The 19,481-nt window shown below is 35.0% G+C and overlaps 1 protein-coding gene across 12 annotated transcripts in view; it reads left to right on the forward strand.

Moving 5' to 3' along the window:
* The window catches only part of Yap1 (Yes1 associated transcriptional regulator), a 114,955-nt gene that overhangs the window by 41,063 nt on the left and 54,411 nt on the right, over window positions 1–19,481 (forward strand). For all 12 annotated transcript variants that reach the window (XM_047516757.1, XM_047516749.1, XM_047516760.1 and 9 more), the window contains exon 3: window positions 10,599–10,714. In XM_047516757.1, coding sequence (XP_047372713.1) covers window positions 10,599–10,714 — 116 coding nt within the window. The remainder of the gene's footprint in view (window positions 1–10,598; window positions 10,715–19,481) is intronic.

A 19,481-nucleotide genomic window follows, 5' to 3' on the forward strand; every position in this document is an offset into this window, starting at 1 on the left:
CTCACACATGCATGGAATTCAATTTCAATCATGCTCCCCACTTTTTCCTCCTGTTCTTTCTACCTGTGCATAAAGGTGAAGTTCCCAGTGGTATATTTATATATGCATATAACATGATTTTTTAGAATAGCCTCCCCTTACCTATCCCTCCATTCTGCCTGTAGATCTTCCACATTACTGATTGTTCTTTTATCTTTGTTATCCTATGCTTCTCTCCCTCTTTCCTTTATTTTACTTTAGCTTCTGCATTTGAGAGAAAAGATTCAACCTTTGAGTTTGAGTTTGACTTCATTTGTTAGAATGATATTCTCCACTTCCATCTATTTGCTGGCAAATGCCATAATTTCATTCTTTTTCATGGCTGAGTAGAACTCCATTTGTGTGCGTGTGCGTGCCACCATTTCTTAATCCATTCCTTTATTGACAGGCACCGGGTTGATTCCAATTTTGGATCTTATGGGGAAAATACCAAGGAGTGGAATAGCTGGGTCATATGGTGGTTTTATCCCTAGTTTGTGAGGAATCTCCATACTGGTCTCCAGAGTGGTTATACCGGTCTGCAGTCCCACCAACAGTGTACAAGTGTGCCTTTTTCCCTACAACCTTACCAGGCAAGTCTTTTTTTAAATTTTGTATTTTTTAGTTATAGATCGACACAATACCTTTATTTTATTTATTTATTTATTTTAATTTTTTTTTTTTTTTTTTTTTTTTTTTAATGTAGTGCTGAGGATTGAACCCAGTACCTCACACAGGCTAGGCAAGCGCTCTACCACTGAGCTACAACCCCAGCCCCTAGGCAAGCCTTTTAAGAGTGGACATTGAGGTGGTTTTGAAGACTTCTGAGAGGAGAGGAGTGGGGAAGGAAAGGAATTGAAGAGAAACTATGAGCAAAGGCATGGAGACATGAAATAGTGATTAGTAGTTGAAGTTTTTCTTGAGGTATGAAGTGTTTTTCACATTTTAAGAATTTTAGAATCTTGCCAGATACAGTGGCACACACCTGTAAACCTGCTGCTCAGAAGGCTGAGGCAGGAGGATCATGAGTTTAAAGCCAGCCTTAGCAAAAGTGAGGCACTAAGCAACTCAGTTTTGACCCTATCTCTAAATAAAAATACAAAATAGGACTGAAGATCTGACTCAGTGGTCGAGTGCCCCTGAGTTTAATCCTTGGTATTCCAGATGTGATTTTAATCATATCTCCACTTGGTCTTCATATTTTTTGATTGAGTTATTCCAAGTCCAATTAGGCCTAGTCTTGTGTAACTGCTATATTATTTCAGACTTGAGCAGTAGTGACCAAAATGTTCCACAATGTCACAGATATGAGTAATTCATAATGGGCAAGAGTTAACTGCTATCTCCACCACTCTGTTCTTCCTCATCAAAGTCATAGTGGACAAAATATCTTACAAAAACTCTAGTAGAAAGGTTTTCTTTTTCTTTTTCTTTAAAGAATTCAAAGAAATTTTAAAAATTCTTTAAGTATTTTGGTCTTTTCACCTCAAAATCCAAGAATTTTCTGATAAATTAGTAAAGAATCAGTCTATTTAAGAGAATTGTTAAAGAGAATTTCATTGAAACTCCTAACACATTTGTTCCCTTTAGGCATGTGTTTTTTAGTCTAGTAAACAGTTCTTTTACTTACTTTAGATTTCCAGAGCTTGGTTTTCTTCTTGGTTAGTTACTGGGTATTTGGTATTTTTTATTTGCTTTCTTTTTTGTTTTTTAATTAAAAAAAAAAAATAGTACTGGGGATTGAACGCAGGGGTACTCTGCCACTAAGCTACATCCCCAGCCTTTTTTTAATTTTGAAACAAAATAACTTGAACTTGCAGTCTTCCTGCTTGGGGTTATATGTATTTGTCGTCTTAATGAGAGACTAGAGAAATGCTCTGTCCATAAAAGGAACTTAAAAAATATATATATCCCTAAGAACCAGAAACATAGGCAATACTTTAAGAAACATTGAGAATTCAAACTGTTAGCATGTTTCTTTCATTGATTGAGACTGTCTCTAAGTGATCATGTTACTTAGTCTTTACAGTATCACCTTTTTATTAATTTCTTTTTATTGACTATGACTTGGACTCTTTGTAAGATTTTCTACCATTATCCATAAAACTCCCTCAGAAGGTGAGTGTATTTCATAGTGTAATTGAATTTTGTAGTCATTTGCTTGAAAGATTCAAAGAAGAAAACTGTTAATTGTACTTTTGACAGGATTACATTTTAGTTGCAATAATAAAAGCAAGTTGAATCCTGGTTGTCTGCCTGAACAAATGTACTGATTCTGGTGAACTGAAGAATTTAGAAAAGAATTTCTCTCCCTTTACCACACCCCCTGCCCATTTCCCCTTTCCCTTCCTGAGGATTGTACCATTGAACTCAGGGATGCTTTCCCACTGAGCTACAAGCCCAGTCCTTTTTTATTTTGAGACAGAGTCGTGGTGAACTGCCCAGGTTGACCTAGAACTTGAAATCCTCCTGCCTCAGCCTCTTGAGAAGCTGGGATTGCAGGCATGAACCACCACCCAGCTCTCTCTCTCTCTCTCTCTCTCTTTTTAATATGTTTTTTTAGTTGTCAATGAACCTTTATTTTACTTACTTACTTATTTATTTATTTATATGCGGTGCTGAGGATCAAACCCAGGGCCTCACACACGCCAGGTAAGCGTTCTACCACTGAGCCACAACCCCAGCACCTCTCTCTCTCTTTTAAAATGAATTTGTAAAACTTACAGGAGACAGAAGGGAGACATTTAATCTGTATTTAAAATTGAGTGTTGATAGACCACTAATTTATTCTAAGTAGGCCAGGCCTATAAATCTGGTTTGGAAGAGTGTCTAGCATTCATTTTCTTTAAAAAGGAAAACAAACAAGCAAAAAAGGCAGAATGATATGATCGTACAGAAGTATTCAACGGAATGAAGAATGTTGGATGACTTCTTGACCATGAAAAAGAATTCCTCTACCCTTGCTGCACATAATACACACTTTAGGCCAACCATCTGCAGTAGTCCTTTGTATAAAAATTATTCATTTATTATTTTCACCAGTAACTTTTAATTGACCTAAGTGATTCTATCACCTCTTTTACATTAATTTGTTACTTATTTGTAACTTGTTAAGCCCCAATGTGTTGATAATTTGAATATAGCCATAAATATGCAATGGATGTGGTTCCAGGTTTGTAACTAACTGATTCCTTCACAGTAGACACGAGCCAGAAAACTGAACAGATCCTTATTTGGAAGTCACTGGTGACTGATGTTGCCACAGAAAGCTGATTATAACGTTGTTTGACTGCCTAAACCTGTCTTCCTTCCTGGTCTTTTATTGAAGGCCTTAGGCCTAAGTCATGTCATGGCAAATAGGTCGGAGTTGGTACTCACACATTTGTTCCCATGTCTTCACAGGGTTTATAACCCCTAGATAGACAGTTATAAAATGAGAAGATGAGACTGCCGGGGTCTTTAGCTTGTATTAAGAAAATTCTCTTCTTTTTGATATCTGACTTGTAGCTTCATTTAAACAGTGTTTTCTCAGGAATATCAGTTTAAGCAAAACAATGGATTATGAGAACCATCTTTAGAAGTGGTTGAATTCCTAATCTGACTCTTTTTTATTTTTATTTTTTGGTACTGGGGATTGATTGAGCTCAGGGCCACTCAGCCACTGAGTCACAACCCCAGCTCTATTTTGTATTTTATTTAGAGACAGGGTCTCACTGAGTTGCTTGGTGCTTCACTTTTGCGAGGCTGGCTTTGAGCTTTCGATCTCTGCCTCAGCATACGGAGTCTCTGGGATTACAGGTATGAACCACTGTGCCTGGCCCTAATCTGACTCTTTTGGGTAAATAAATGTCTTATTGTTCTTAAGGGTCTCAGATTGTGAGTGAACATTTAAAATTGTTAGGTTGATTAATCTTTAATTTTGCTGTTTTTCAAAGTACCCATGAACTAAGTCTTACAGGAAATTGAGGGTGGGGAGAAGGGAGTGCGGGGGATCAGACCTAGGGCTTCATGAGTACTAGGCAGGTGCTGTACTGTTAATCTACACCCCAAACCCCTCCCAGAGAATTCTGCTGTGTTTGAGGACCACGTTTTGAATGACATTTATGGTAGACTTTCTGACATTTAAAAATTTTCAGAGCTCTTTTTTATAGTTCTGGCATTTGTGTTTTTTTCCTCTAAGGTGGCTTACAAAAGGAGCTATATAGACATTATTTTTGGGTATCAAAAAAGTATTGATTTCTGGTTTCTGTTTCATTATAGTAAGTGACATCTGTCATTTTCTGTATCATAAAAGGAAAAATACAGTTTTTGAACTTTAGGGGGAGAAATGGTCTTAGTCATTTATGGCATTATGAAGAGAACATTATTGAATATAACTTCAGATAAAAGTCAGTTGGGTTCAAGATGTAGACAACGGTGTATATGTTTCAGGAAGTCTCTGCTTGAGTTTTGGCATTATTCTCATGACTGCCCTATCCTCATTCCTTCCTTGAGGAAAAATAATTCCCAAGGGGAGATGACACTCTTAAATGACAACATGGTTAAATTGTAATTAAGCTGATTTTCAATTTGTGAGCAAATATAAAATTTTATTTAATCTAAGGCTAGTCAATGTGGTATGTAATTTACAGAGTATGATCAGTTGTCATATTTGTTTTTAATGTTTTTGTCTACCCTTGTTTCTAATTTTAGCTCACATTTAGCAATGGCCTAGTCATTTAAATTTCAGTTTAAGATTTTGATTTTTGGTGATACAAAAATTGTTATTATATAGGCAAAGTATGTAAGTTATCTCATCCTTATTAAGGAATTACACTGGGTGCATACCTCTGAACTTTTTGAGGGTTCTAAAATAGTACATAATAGACATATACAGATATAAAAAGCATATGGTTGTGGCTTAGGAACTGTAGCTCATAGAAGGATTAAATTGAACAATGCATCATTGTTCATAGAGTCAATTAAGCGTGTATGGTTAGCTGGTTTGGGAACAGCCTCTAGCATGTGACTCTATAAATAACACTTGCACAACAAACATGGGCTTGATAAGTGAACAGTAAATCTGGGCTGACTGCCCACTCCCAATACTGCCATCATAGTATTTTGAGGGCCAGACAGCAATAATAGAAGTTTAAAATTAAAACATTTTTCACACCCATTTTGTATTCTTAGTTTTCCAACTTTAACATTGTTTTCCTGAAAGTCAAATAAACTTTTCTTAATAAAAAAGAATCTAAAATTTGGTCACTGATTTCTCATTGGCTAGTTAAGTTTTGTGATCTTATGTAACTTTCTCACTTTTTCACCCTCTGGGTGAGGGTGATTTGGTTGCCCTGAGTCTGTCATAAAAGCAGAGCACATTTCTTTCATTTTATCTTTATCTCATTGGAAAAAATTAGAAATTTCAAACCATCCCCATAATACAGCCAAAATTACCAATGTAGGCAGCAAAGATGAGTTCACAAAGGTGTATTTAACATGGTGTCTGAGCTGGTTGCTCTTGCTAGAAGTGTTTGTTTTGGCTTGGTCTTGGTTTTGGTTTTGGTTTCATTTTTCCTCTAGCAGTACAATGGAGAAAGTCTTAAAGGTGTGTTAGGAACTTCAGCACTTGATAGCTGCATTTTAAAAATGTTTCTGTTCATAAAGTTCATATGTGATAATTATTGAGTTCTTATCAAACGTCACAGAATCTTAGCAGAATTGGGAAGAACTAGCTGTTCGAGGGTACAAATAATATAAAATTATGTTCCTGGTATTTTGTGAAAATAGGCTTTGCAAGTTTTGTTGTTTAGAAGAAAGACATTTTCAAAAGTGAACTATGAAAAGGGGATAAAACATCCAATATAGTTAGGTTTATATTTATAACAGAACTGGTACCAGTTCAGAATTTTAACCAAGTTTGCATTATTTTACAGACTGAAAATTTGAGAGGATCCTTACCTTAAATTATTAATTCTACCCTCTTTAAGGCTAATATTTTAAAACATACAGTTATTTATGTACATAGTGTTTATCCTCCAGGAGTTTTTCATCCTTTTTAAAAACAGTGTAGTTGAGCAAATCTCAAAATAGTCTCTAGCATACTACAGTAATGCAGCCACATCAATGTTTATAGCAGTTCAGTTCACAATAGCTAGATTGTAGAAGCAACCTAGAATACCCTTCAGTAGATGAATGGGTAAAGAAACTGTGGTATATATCAAAGTGGAATATTATTCAGCCATAAAAAGAATAAAATTATGACATTTGCAGGTAAATGGATGGAGTTAGAAAATATTGTGCTAAGTGAAATAAGCCAGTCCCAAAAAACCAAAGGCCAAATGTTTTCTCTGATAAGTTAATGATGATACATAATGGGGCAGGTGGTGGATAAGAGAAGAATGGAGGAACTTTGGGTTGTGTAGAAGGCAATGAGGGAGGGGAGGCAGGGTAAGGAAAAATGGTGGAATGGGACAAACATATTACCCTGTGTACATGTGTGATTACACAAATGGTGTGAATCTACATGGGGTACAACCAGAGAAATGAAAAGTTGTTCCCCATTTGTGTACAATGAATCAAAACGCAGTCTGTAAAAATTAAAGTCTAAGGCAGTTCTTCTCATTCTTTAATGCACATACAAATTGCCTGTGAATCTTATTAATCTGCAGATCTTTATCAGTGCATTGAAATGGAGCCTGACGTTCTGTGGTTCTGACAAGCTTTCGGTACCAATGCTGCTGGCCCTAGTAACTGGTATATGAGAATTTTTAGTTATCCATTCTTTGAGGTTTGCAACCTTTATCATACTATTAGAATCAATATTAATCACTAAATTTAATTTTGCGAACTTTACCTTAGTTCTGTGCTACTTTCACAAATTAGCAGCATAAAATTGATCCTAAAATTTGAGGATACATATAAGAAAATCTCAACATTTTCCTGTTACTGTAAACCCATTTTCCTTTATGTTAATCAGTGTCCCATAAATAAGAGTTATGGATTCAGTACTTGAAAATAAAACAACCAAGAATTTGCAGTTTTAGAACTTACTGGGATGAGCTGTAGCTGGTACTTAGAAATGTTATTCTCTGCCTTGATTTAAATTGACAGGGTTGACCATCTTCTGGCTTAAGTTAAATATTTGTTCAGAGACGTTTCCAACAATTAATATTTTGACATTTGCTTATAGGAATGAGATTATTCTTTTACTCTCAACCTACTTTATAACTTTTCTTCTAGGAGGTAGTATGTCTACACTTGCTGTTTATTCCCAACTCTAAAGAGATAGCTTTGTGTAGATTGAACTAATCATTCAGAAACACTGGTTCTTTTACCTGTATCAGAATCTGAAGTGCCTACTTAAAACATCTTTTTATCACTTACCAAATGAAAACCAAATTCCTTTTAAAGCTCTTAGAGCCCTGGATCTTTTATCTCCCCTTAAATGAACTCTTATTCTTAAACATGTTCTTTGACCATCTACCACAGAGTTTTTCCTATTCTAAATGTTGAGCTAGCCAAGGAATGAAGTCAGGAAAACTGAGGGACTTTGGTGTACCAGGAGCCATAGACCTAGTTGCTTTTAAATATGTTACTGAATTCAATCCTCATAACCCTGGGAAGTAAGGAAATAGTAAGTCAGTCCCCCTTTTTTTTCCTGGGGATTGAACCCAGGTGCACTTTACCATGGAGTTATGCCTCCAGTGCTTTTGTGTTTTATTTTGAGACAAGGTCTTGCTAAGTTGCTGAGACTGGCCTCAGACTTGGTGATCTTCCTGCCTTAGCCTCCCAAGTTTACTACTTGTCTTGTAAAACAGTATTTTGAGTTAAAAGTAGAAAATAATTAGAAGGATTAGTTTATCTTGTTCCTAAGAATAGTCTAATTGATAATAGTGAAATTCTGCATTCCTTTGAAGATATGTAAATAAATTATTCTCTGCTACTATTTTGTGAAAGAAAGGGCAATTGAATATAAGATCAAGATAAACCCTGTGATCTCACTCTAGAGTAGCTAATGTTGGGCAACAACATACTGACTGATAAAACTCAGCTATACTTGGACCAAGGTCTACATTCAGCAGCAGTCACTCCTGTGTATAGTCACCTTGCCCTACTGATTTTTCTATCTTTCACACTGTATAATTTGGTCTTTCATATTGGAAGACTTAGCAAAATGTAGAAACCCCCCAAAAGACAAATTCTGAAAATAAATCATTCAAACAATGACTTTGCATGATCCTACTAGTTAATTAAGTCTATAGTATATAGAAGTATTTAAAGAGTTTATTATCCTCGTGTGAGATGTAAGTTCCATGAAACTCAAACCTGGACCTTCAACACACAGGCATTCTGGATCTTAGGAAAAGTCACAGTATTCTTATTGCCATCAAATTGGTGGGGAAACCATTGAATGCCACCTGAAATCTTTCCTCCCCAGGACTACAGTTCAACAGTAAGGATGATGATGTGCCATTGTTTCATGAGTATCTCAGAAGAATTGCCGGGGGGGCGGGGCTTAAAAATAAGCAAGGGGGCCTATGGGTGTAGCTCAGTGGTAGAGTTTAACTAGCATACACAAGACCCTAGATTTAATCCCAATCTCTGGGGGGAAAATGTTCCTACAGTTTGTTAAGTGATGTGTCTAGAGACAGTTGGCTTACATGGAAGATTGAAAGGCAGGGGGAACATACCACTGAACTTGATGAAAACTTGGTCTTTGAGAATAAGGTGTTTAGATAACAAAACTTGAACAGAGTATTGCCTATATTGTCTAGTCCTGAACAAAATCTAGTGCTGCTGCTACAAAGCAGATACAGCCACTGAAAAAAAGAGGTGCTGGGAGGAGAAATTGCATACTTCATAAATAAATATTTTTTCTTGACATTTATAGTTCTGTAATAGCCTTAAAGTGACAGGTACTATTGTCATTCCTGAGTATATAAATCCTTCCTAATTCATCCCTTTTCTGCTTGCTGAGTAGCTGAAAGAACTCTTCTTCAACTCTAAGACCTATTCTGAGTCTATGATCCTTTCTTACTATGCTAAGGATAAAATAATGCTATTAATGAGATAGAATTCTAGTTCCATTCCCAGATAGTTAATGACAGTGTAATTTCTTGAGGATTTCCTTGGTTATTTTATCATGGGATGACTCAGAAAGTGACAACTTAGATTTAAAATTTTAATATCTTAGAAAACGACCTCATTTCTCTCCCATTTTAAAAATAATGAGTTCATGATGATTTCATAATAGAAAACCCTAGAAAAACAGAGTGTTCTATTTTATTACTTAATTTTATTTATTACTTGATTTTTAATTATTTTTGCTGTGCCACAGTTTGTGAGCAGGACTCACACATGCTAGGCAAGCACTCTACAGCTGACCTACATCTCCAGCACAGTAGAATTGTAATATGATTTTACCACTTGGAAATAAACACTGATAAAACATTTTAATGTTGGTTTTTGTCATATATTTTAACTGCACACAGGTACTCTTTTTTCTTTGTTGTTTGTTTCTTTTCCATACGTGTGTTTTCTGTGTATTCTCTTTAACAATTAACTTTATGCTGTACATACTATTATATAACCTACTTTTAAAAACAGTTATGTTTTTCATGTTAAATATTCCAGAATATTAATAGCTGCATAGTAGTCCATCATATGTAAACATATTTATTTAACTGATCCCCTATCATAGGAAATTTACTGGCCTTCAAATTTTTGCTGTTGAAAATGATTCTAAAGAGAACCTTATGTACAAATCTTTGAGTACTTTTCTGGCTATTATTTGGAATTAATTTTGAGGTAGCTTCATTTGTATAATATTTGTAGTTTTTGTTTCACTGAAACAATGAATCTTTGCTGGAAAAAGAAAACTATTTATTCAAAGTCCATATACCAGACACTCTGCAAAATGCCTTGTAGTTTGTTTCATAGACTCTTCAGCTGTTTTCATCCCTAATTTTATGGGGATACATATATTTTACAGTAAGTTCTCAATATGGAGGAAATGTTTAGCAAGTAACAAATTTTATATAGGGGTATGTTGTTACTCAAATCACAGGAGAAAATGGAAACTTGTAGATGAATTTTAAATTATGTTTTGGCACTGGAATATTTATTATAATTAGACTTTCAGAGTTTTGTTTTTTGTTTTTATTTTTTGTTTTATTTTTATAAAGGTGTTTTAGACCTAAAAATGATATGTTATATGACGTTCTTAGCTTTAGGAGAAAAAAGTGGGTGAGTTTCTTGTGACTCTTGAGTTTCTTTTAGTCATATGATTACTGTTTTAGATGCTTAATTTACAAACTGCATTTTAATCTTTTAAGTTAGAAGTGAGAAATAATTGTCTACTAGTTAAGGATTATTTTTCTTCACTTAAAATTCCAGACATAACTTTTTCAAATCTTGTACTTAAAAAAATCTAAAAGGCCAGTGTTGAATGATTTAAGGATGAAGAAACATTGCAAAGGAAGGGTGGGAACAGTGAAATAATTGATTATTAGTCCTCATATCTGCTGTTTTGATAGGGGATTTGTTGTTTTTAGGGCATTGTATTTGTTAATCTAATGCAGTGGTTTGTTTTGTCTCAGTCACATTGATCAGACTACAACATGGCAAGACCCCAGGAAGGCCATGCTGTCTCAGATGAATGTTTCAGCCCCCACCAGTCCACCAGTGCAGCAGAATTTGATGAACACACCCTCAGGTGAGAGAGACACTGTAATTGGAGCACAAAGAATAATGCTTACACATTGGTAAAATTTGCTCTCAAAAATAGTCATTATTCTTTTAAGGAAACTGGAGCATGATGATGATCTTAGTTTCTATCCAATTGCATTTAGAGACATTTTATTTCAAAATAACACATGTCGTATGATGGCTTTCTTTAGTCATTAATCCATATGGTTCTCAAGTATCTCAGATTTCTAATTTTGTTAATCATGACATGCTTGTGTTATATTCTGCTGCTAAGATTGGATATCTGAGGTCTTAACAAGCTATGGGTGTTTTTGTTTTTGTTTTTGTTTTTGTTTTTTTTGAAAAGAAGGAAAAGAACACAATTTTTTAAAAGAGTTTAACAACTTTTTAAAGAGGGAAAAGAGCACACAATTTTTTTTTTTTTTAAAGAGGGAAAAGAACACAAAAAATGCATTACAGGCCTAACTCATGGGATTATTAGACTCCAGGCTGTGGTGTTCTTAACCTACTTTTTAACAGGTATTTATTCCATTCTGAAAATACCTAGAAGGAAGTAAATTATGAACCCCAAAGAATCTTTCTTACTCTAGAACTGGCTTGTGTTGTTGAACACATCTCTACCTTTGTCACAAAAGATAAACCTAAGAAAAACTCAGGTTGAATTATTTGGTAATATACTTGAGTCTGTAGTTTGTTTTCTCATTTATATAATAGGGAATAATAATGCTCCTTACGATAGAGAAGAAGATATTAAAGGGAATTATGTAAAATAATGTAAAATAAAAAAAAGTTTTTATTATACTTCTGTTGGTACCCAGAATATAGGTACCACTAAGTATAGAATAGGTACTAAGTAGAAGTTAATTTCTTTACCTTCCCCAGTCACTTAGTTACTGTTCAGCCTCTTTTTACTTGTTAGGTAGGTCCAAGGCCATAGCTAGCTCATTATGCACTGCTGTACATAATAGGGAAAAGTGCTTCTTCCTCTGGCCTGGATTTCTGATTACTCTTCTTTCCCCCACACTTAATCCTCGTGTTGGGTGCCTGGTTCAGGGTAGAGGTAGCAATAACCAATGGTTAAGTTGGCTTCTTCCATGACAGCCTATCCATTTTTTCTGTCCAAAAAATTGATTATAATACTACTAATAATTACTGCACTGTGGGAGAGTGGTCCTATTGATTTCTGGGGAAGGTTCCTTGAGTAGAAGTGCTCATAGATCTTGAAATGACTTTTTGCCCCTGAATGTGATGCCAATGTGTAGGAATGTTTCAGCTGTTCCATGACTCTGCTTTGTTTGGGTAGATTAAAAACTTGAATTCTGAAAGTTAAGAGATAAAAATGAACAAGGCAAAATTTACAATTAAGTTTTTCTTGTCATAAATTTATTCTTAATGAAAAATTGATTCCTTGTCTTCAGTTACTATACTATGAATATATTTATTTACTCTCAGAATCAATGTTTTATGTGTCATTTAATTTTAAATCCTAAAATTTTCAAAGGCAAAATTATGCGTGTTTTTATTAATATTTTTACTTTGTAAGTTTTTTAATTACCAAATTTTCACATAGAAGTTGTAACATTTGCCATGTATTAATGATCCCAAAAGTTGATTCACATTAATTCCCTTAAAAGTATACCATCTAGGGGCTGGCGTTGTAGCTCAGTGGTAGAGTGCTTGCCTAGCACATGTGAGGCACTGGGTTTGAGTCTCAGCACCACATAAAAATAAATAAAACAAAGGTATTGGGGGTTGGGAGGGAGGCAAGAATGGAGGAAGGATAGATTGTGTAGAGGAAAAAGAGGGGTGGGAGGGGTGAGGAGAAGGAAAAATAACAGAATGAGACACACATCATTTCCCTGTGTACATGTATGATTACAGAAATGGTACGACTCTACTTCGTGTACAACCAGAGAAACAAGTTGTATCCATTTGTTTACAATGAATCAAAAAAAATTATTTTAAAAAATTTAAAAAAGGTATTGTGTCCATCTCCAACTAAAAAATATTTTTAAAAAGTATACCATCTAAAGTATGCTGAGGAAATTAGTAAAAGACAAAGCATTTTGTGTCCTAATTGTGTTGTGATTTTTTTTTTTTAGAACATTAAATTATTTTCCTGTTAGATTTTCTGATGTAATAGTCTAAGAAAATGGGAGAATTTAGGTTCAAAGTTATGTTTAAAATCAAAGGTATGTGGGTTTTAAAATAATTGTGGAGATTTTATTTTAACTCTCATTTTTAAAATGTTTTTGTACTCTTCATATAAATCAATAGACATCCTTACTAAGAACTGTATTTAATGAGGAGACTACTTTGCTGGAAATAGTTTTCACAGAAGTGGTGGGAAGTACAACTGTGGAGGGTTAGAAATGAGAGGAAGAAAGTATGAAGGAGAGGGTCGTGGGTAGAGTTGGAAAGAAGAATTGACATGAAAATGAGACCACCTTCACAGAGACTTAAGCATATTTAAATAAATGGTGGTAGAGGTATTTATGAATGATAACAATAGTAACAATTTCTGTTTCTATGCCAGGCATTCTGCAAAAGTCATATCGCACTCTCTCATATACTCCTCCTAAGGGCCATTTATTAGGTGTTGTTATCACTCAGAAAACTTGAGGCTAGGCGCATACCTATAATCCCAGTAATTTGGGAGGCTGAGGCAGGAGGATTGTAAATTCAAGACCAGGCCCTAAACAACTTGGTGAGACCCTCTTTCATAAAAACTAAAAAGGGCTGGGATTGTGGCTTAGTGGTACCTGGTTCAATCCTGGTCTAACAAATAAAAAAGAAAAAAATAACCTTGAGTAGTTTTCCCCATATCACACAACTTTTAAGTAACAGAAGCCAGATTCAGATTTTGGTAATGGACTTCCCGATCCATGCTCCTTATCTCTGTATCTGAACCGTGGATAGGCTAAGTGACAGTAAACGCTTCAGAGAAAGCAGAAGGGGATAGGACCTCATACAATACACTAGAGGCACTGTTTAAAAATACTAGTGGGTGTACTGGGGAACCACTTCTCCAGAAGGTAGGTGATATGGGCATGATGTTTCCTTAAAGAGGCTGTTTCTAATAAAAATACACTGTCCTATAACGAGGAAACACTTGTGGTCATTGCCTTTAATGGAGGTGGTCAGACAGTACAATGAGTTGGGAAAGGAAGAGACTATAATTAACAGGATATGTATCTAACCTTAATAAAAGCTTTAAAAAAAATTCTAAAAAGGTAAAGGAGTCACTAAAAGTTTCATAATAAAAATGAGGTGTTATATTGGATATATAATCATCCCTTGTTGTCCCTGAGTGATTGGTCCCAAGACCCCTCCCACCCTGTGGATATCAAAATCTGCAGATGTTCAAGTTTATAAAATGATGCAGTATTTGCATGCAACCGAGGCACATCACCTCCTGTATACTTTAAATCATAACTAGATTACTTACACCTAATACAATGTAAATAGTTGCTAAACTATTGGTTATGAAATATGACGAGGAAAAATGTCTATACATGTTTAGTACAAATGCAGTTTTTTTCCCTCAAAAAATTTCCATCCATGGCTGAATCCATAGATGCAGAATTCATGGATAAAGGGGGTCGACCATATGTGAAAATTTCCAGAATCAGACAAATTTTAAGTCAGGATTATTTTGAATTTTGTTACAAAAATACAATGGAGGCATAGTTATCAAATCAAGTGCTGAAGCTATTGATATATCTGTATAGTATGGGCTTCCTCTGAATCATAAGAGCTTCTTTGTTGTCATTCTTCCATTTCAGTGGATTTTTTTTTTTTTTTCTTTTTTTTTTTGCGGTACTGGGGATCGAACTCAGGGCCTTGTGCTTACGAGGTAAGCACTCTACCAGCTGAGCTATCTCCCCAGCCCACCCATTTCAGTGGATTTTTAAGAATAATGAGGCCTTCTACATGGTGTTGATAGTCTTTGGAATGAGTGTAACATAAACTATAATTTTTTTAGTGCCAGGGATTGAACCCAGAGCCTTGTACATGATAAGCGTGTGCTCTACCACTGAGCTATACCCCTCCCAGCCTCATGGTAGCTGTAATTTTGATATATGTCAAGTTACATAAAATTATAGCAGCATTTTAATAAATTTCAATGTAGGGACTTCTGTTTCTCTATCTAGAAAGCAGCCCTGAGATGTGGTGGCTATGTCCTCTCTAGTGAGGTATACAACAGTTTCCTAAACAACTTTAAAAAAAATGATTTTACTCTTGTTCAAAGATTATATGGAATTTGGATGGAACTTTATCTCCTTTTGAAAAGCAGCAACAGTGATACTCCTCTGTGCTTAAAAAAATTACCTTTTAAGGAAGTTTTGAAGCCTGGAGATAGTGAACAAGAATTGTGAAGACATTTAAATAAATGCCTATAACAAAACAGCACATGACTTCCAGTTAAATAGGTTATCTGCAGAAAGTCTTCACCCTGAAGGAAATGCCTTCTGAATCTGCTCATCTGAAGTCTTCAGTGCTCTACAGCTCTTTTGAAGCACCTTTTGAAATAGGGTCTAACTAAGTTGCTGAGGCCAACTTTGAACTTGGAATCCTCCTGCCTCTCAATTTACATTTTTATGACTAAATAATGTAACAAAAACTGCCTAGTTTTGCCCTTTTTAAAAAAAAATTCTCTTCATTAAAAAAAAAAAAAACTTTTTGGGGGTGGGGGTGTGTGACGTAATGGGGATTGAAGTCAGAGGCACTTTACCACTGAGCTACTTCCCTAGTCCTTTTTAGTCATTTTTATCCTTTATTTTGAGCCAGAGTCTCACGAAGTTGCTGAGGGTCTGGCTAACTTCCTCATGCTGACCTCAAACTTTTGTTCCTCCTGTCTCAGCCTCCCTAGTTGCTGGGATTATACTGTGCTCAAATTCTTCATTGAAAATTTGAGTCCACCTTTATGGTCTGGTCTGACTGCTTGTTCCTGATCAGACTTTCCTTATACTGCTATTTGCTCTCAACTCCCAAACCTGAATTCATTGTAATTTTTAATGGTTGACTTGTCTAAATAAGCTTCTCCAAGTTTCTTCAGGTCTAAGATTTTATGAAATCCCATTAGATCTACTTTGGTTTAACCAAAATGATCAGAAATTAATTTTGTTTTTATAAGTCCTTATTCAAAATAATGAGCTTAAAATGTTGGCAACCTGTAGTTTGTGTTTGGGCAAATTTCCAAATACATATAATTGAGAAATCATTCAGAAACAAAGATGTACCTGGTTAGGGTTCTAGAAGCAAAAGCACATTACCTCCTTTGAAGAAGTACTGGGGATTGAATCCAGGGTCCTGCACATGCTAACTAAACAAGTGTTCTACCCACTGACCTACCCCTACAGCCCTGTGAAAGGAATTTTGAAAGATGAGGTAAAGAAAATTTAAAAGGGAATTTGAATAATTCAGTAAGATAATGATTCTCCTTTACTTTATTCTAGTAAAATATATTTGTAGAGCCATGTCTATTCAATTTCTTGAGGTGATTACTGTTTAAAAGTTACAAATAAGTAGTAATATGCTTATAGTACCTTAAATTAATAACATTTTGATGCATGCTTTGGATCTGTATAAAATAGTTTTCTGAGATTTAAATAAACATGAAGTGATATTTGTGTTTCACATTAGAAAATAAGGACTTAGGGAGAGCAAAGTGATACTTTTTTAACTATCTCTTTTTTAACAGAAATTTTATTTGATATTTATTAAACTTAGTTTCTCTAGTAACTATCTCTATTCGTATGATATATACTAAATTTTTAAATAGTTGCTTGTTAACACAATCTGCAAGATTGCTGAATCTGAAAGACACTGGGTTTGATCCTCAGCACCACATTTAAAAAAACAAAGGTATTGTGTCCATCTACAGTTAAAAAAAAAAACAAACTTTTTTTAGTTGTTGATGAACCTTTATTTATTTTTATGTGGTGCTGAGGATTGAAGCCAGCCCCTCACACATGCTAGGCAAGTGCTCTACCACTGAGCTACAGCCCCAGCCCCAGCCCCTCCCAACCCTTTTTATTTTTAATTTTGAGAAAGGATCTTGCTAAGTTGCTAAGGATGGCTTCATACCCAAGATTCTCCTGCCTCAGCCTCCCAAGTTGCTAAGATTGCAGGCATGCACCACTATGCTCAGTGTCATTTGTCTGCTTTTGAAAAATGTACGTTAGATAACAGTCCAAAGCCAAAATATATTATTTCAGGTATATTTTAAAGGATTCATTATTTTTTAGCTTTAAAAAGTTAGAAATTTTTGGTATTTATTTGACTAATTTCCAGATCTACCATTGTAACAATTTCAGATTTCCCTATTATGAATAACTGCATGGAATTCCTAGAAAATACCTCATGATAGGTGTGAAAAAATTCCCTCTTGATCATCAGAGATGATGCATGTTAGAGGAATGTGCTAATAATATGCACCTTCATTGCATTTGGGAAAATGTTCAGAAGCAAACAAAGTGAGTAGTATAGAGCTGCCCTGTGTTTACCTGTTACATTGCTCCTGCTTTGTGTTATCTCTCAAAACACAAAAGACCAAATGGGAAAGACTGTTACCAAGAAAAACAAGAGAGGTAGAGAATAGATTTGAAATGTAGAAATAAAAAACAAAACATTGATAGGTTTTTAACTTTTAAAAGCACAGAGGGCAAAGGTGTGTGGGCAGTTACAAAGTTGACAAGTTTTAGGAGTTGGCAATCTTTATTTTAGTGTTGCAGTTCACCTTTGAACAGTTCAGAATAAGGATTAAGAGCAAAGGCTCCTGGAGCAGGTAGACTTGGGTTTGAATTCTAACTCTCACTTATTGCCTTTAATATTTTGCACAAGTTATTATATCTGCCTGTCTCTCAGATTCATCATTTGGAAAATGGGATAGCAATAGTAGCATCACTAAACTCAAATCTGTTATGAAAATCAAATGACAACCCATATTCCACAATTGAAACATAGAAATTATTAGTAATAATATGCAGTGTTTGGTGTGGTGTCTTGCATACATAGTATGTAAGTAAATGTGATTTGATATTTTATAATTTAGACAGTTTATTATAACTAGTAACCACTGTCCCTTCATTTAAAATAATTTTAGTTGGACATAGTAGTGCTTGCCTATAATCCCAGCAACCTAGTACCTGTCCAGCCTCGGCAACTCAGTAAGATCCTGTCTCAAAGTAAATAGCAAAAAAAAAAAAAAAAAGAAACTGGGAGTATAGATTAGAGATAAAGCATTCTTGGGTTCACTCTTCAGTTTCCTCTCTCTCCCATCATTAAAAAATCAGCCACCACACTGACTTTTTATCTTTACAGGCTTCTGGTCATCAATTGACTCTTTTTTTAATCTTTTAATTCTTTTTAGATGTATATATAACAGTAGAGTGTATTTTGACATATACATACAACTTATTCTAACTAGGATCCCATTCTTTCTTTTTTTTTTTTTTTTTTTTTTGCGGTGCTGGGGATTGAACCCAGGGCCTTGTGCTTGCGGGGCAGGCACTCTACCAACTGAGCTGTATCCCCAGCCCCTAGGATCCCATTCTTGTGGTTGAACATGATGTGGAGTTGCACTGGTTATGTATTTAGTGCATTTGTATATGAACATAGGAAAGTTAGCTCTGATTCACAGTTACCTTTCCAATTCCCATCCCTGCCCTTCCCTTCGTTCTCCTTTGTCTAATCCACAGTACTTACATTTTTCCGGACGACCCTCTCACCCACCCTCCCTTATTGTGAGTTAGCATCCACATATCAGAGAGAACATTTGGCCTTTGGTTTTTGGGGGTTGACTTATTTCACTTAGCATGATATTCTCCAGCTCCATCCATTTACCTGCAAATGCCATAATTTCATTCTTCTCTATGGCTGAGTAATATTCCATTGTGTATGTATACTACATTTTCTTTATCCATTCATCTGTTGAAGGACACCTCGGTTGGTCCCATAGTTCGGCTGTTGTGAATTGAGCTGCTGTAAACATTGATGTGGGCAATTGACTCTTATCAAAGTAGTTGGTTTCTCTTCTGGCTTTCATATTCATTTATACTCTTTTTGGTATAGGTAGTGTAGTATTAAATAATATAACTATATAGTTATATTTTACATAGTCAAAAATTTCCTGATTCTTCTGAAAATTCTTGGTTATTATAAGATGAAAAAAAGTCTGAGGTTATAATAGTATATGAAACAAGACTATACTAAAGTGAAATCAGACATGAATCAGTAACAAAGCCCAAAGTCAGTAAAGAAACTGAGATTGTATCCTATTACTCTTCAACTCCTATCTCAAATAACTTTTAAAACTTACTGAACAAAATTGCCACGCCCCCACCCCCCATTCTGGAAATTCAGATAAAATAAGAAAAGATGGTGGGTGGGTAGCTCATTGGTAGTGTGAGGTGCCTTGGGTTCAATCTCAGCACTGAGAGAAAAGAAAGAAAAGAGGGAGTGGGGAAGTGGGGGAAGGAAAATAATAAAAACCAAAGCATAATAATCAAGGATCAGTATAACCAGTCCTATAAAACCTTGGTTTATTTGCATTTGATTTATTTGATGATTGAGTTCCTGGAAAATGGTTAGTAATAGAGGAACAACCATCATTTCCCTATTTAAAATGTATATCAGTTCATTTCATTTTACTGAATCGGTATAAATCAGTGGTATAAAGGGAAACAAAGATTTTTTAAAAACTTTTTGTAAAACAGAAAAAGTAATACAATGATAATGCCCAATCAAGTTACAGACAGCATTAGATTTTT

This window comes from Sciurus carolinensis, chromosome 11, assembly GCF_902686445.1.
Source record: "Sciurus carolinensis chromosome 11, mSciCar1.2, whole genome shotgun sequence".
In the NCBI taxonomy this organism is placed as follows: domain Eukaryota; kingdom Metazoa; phylum Chordata; class Mammalia; order Rodentia; family Sciuridae; genus Sciurus; species Sciurus carolinensis.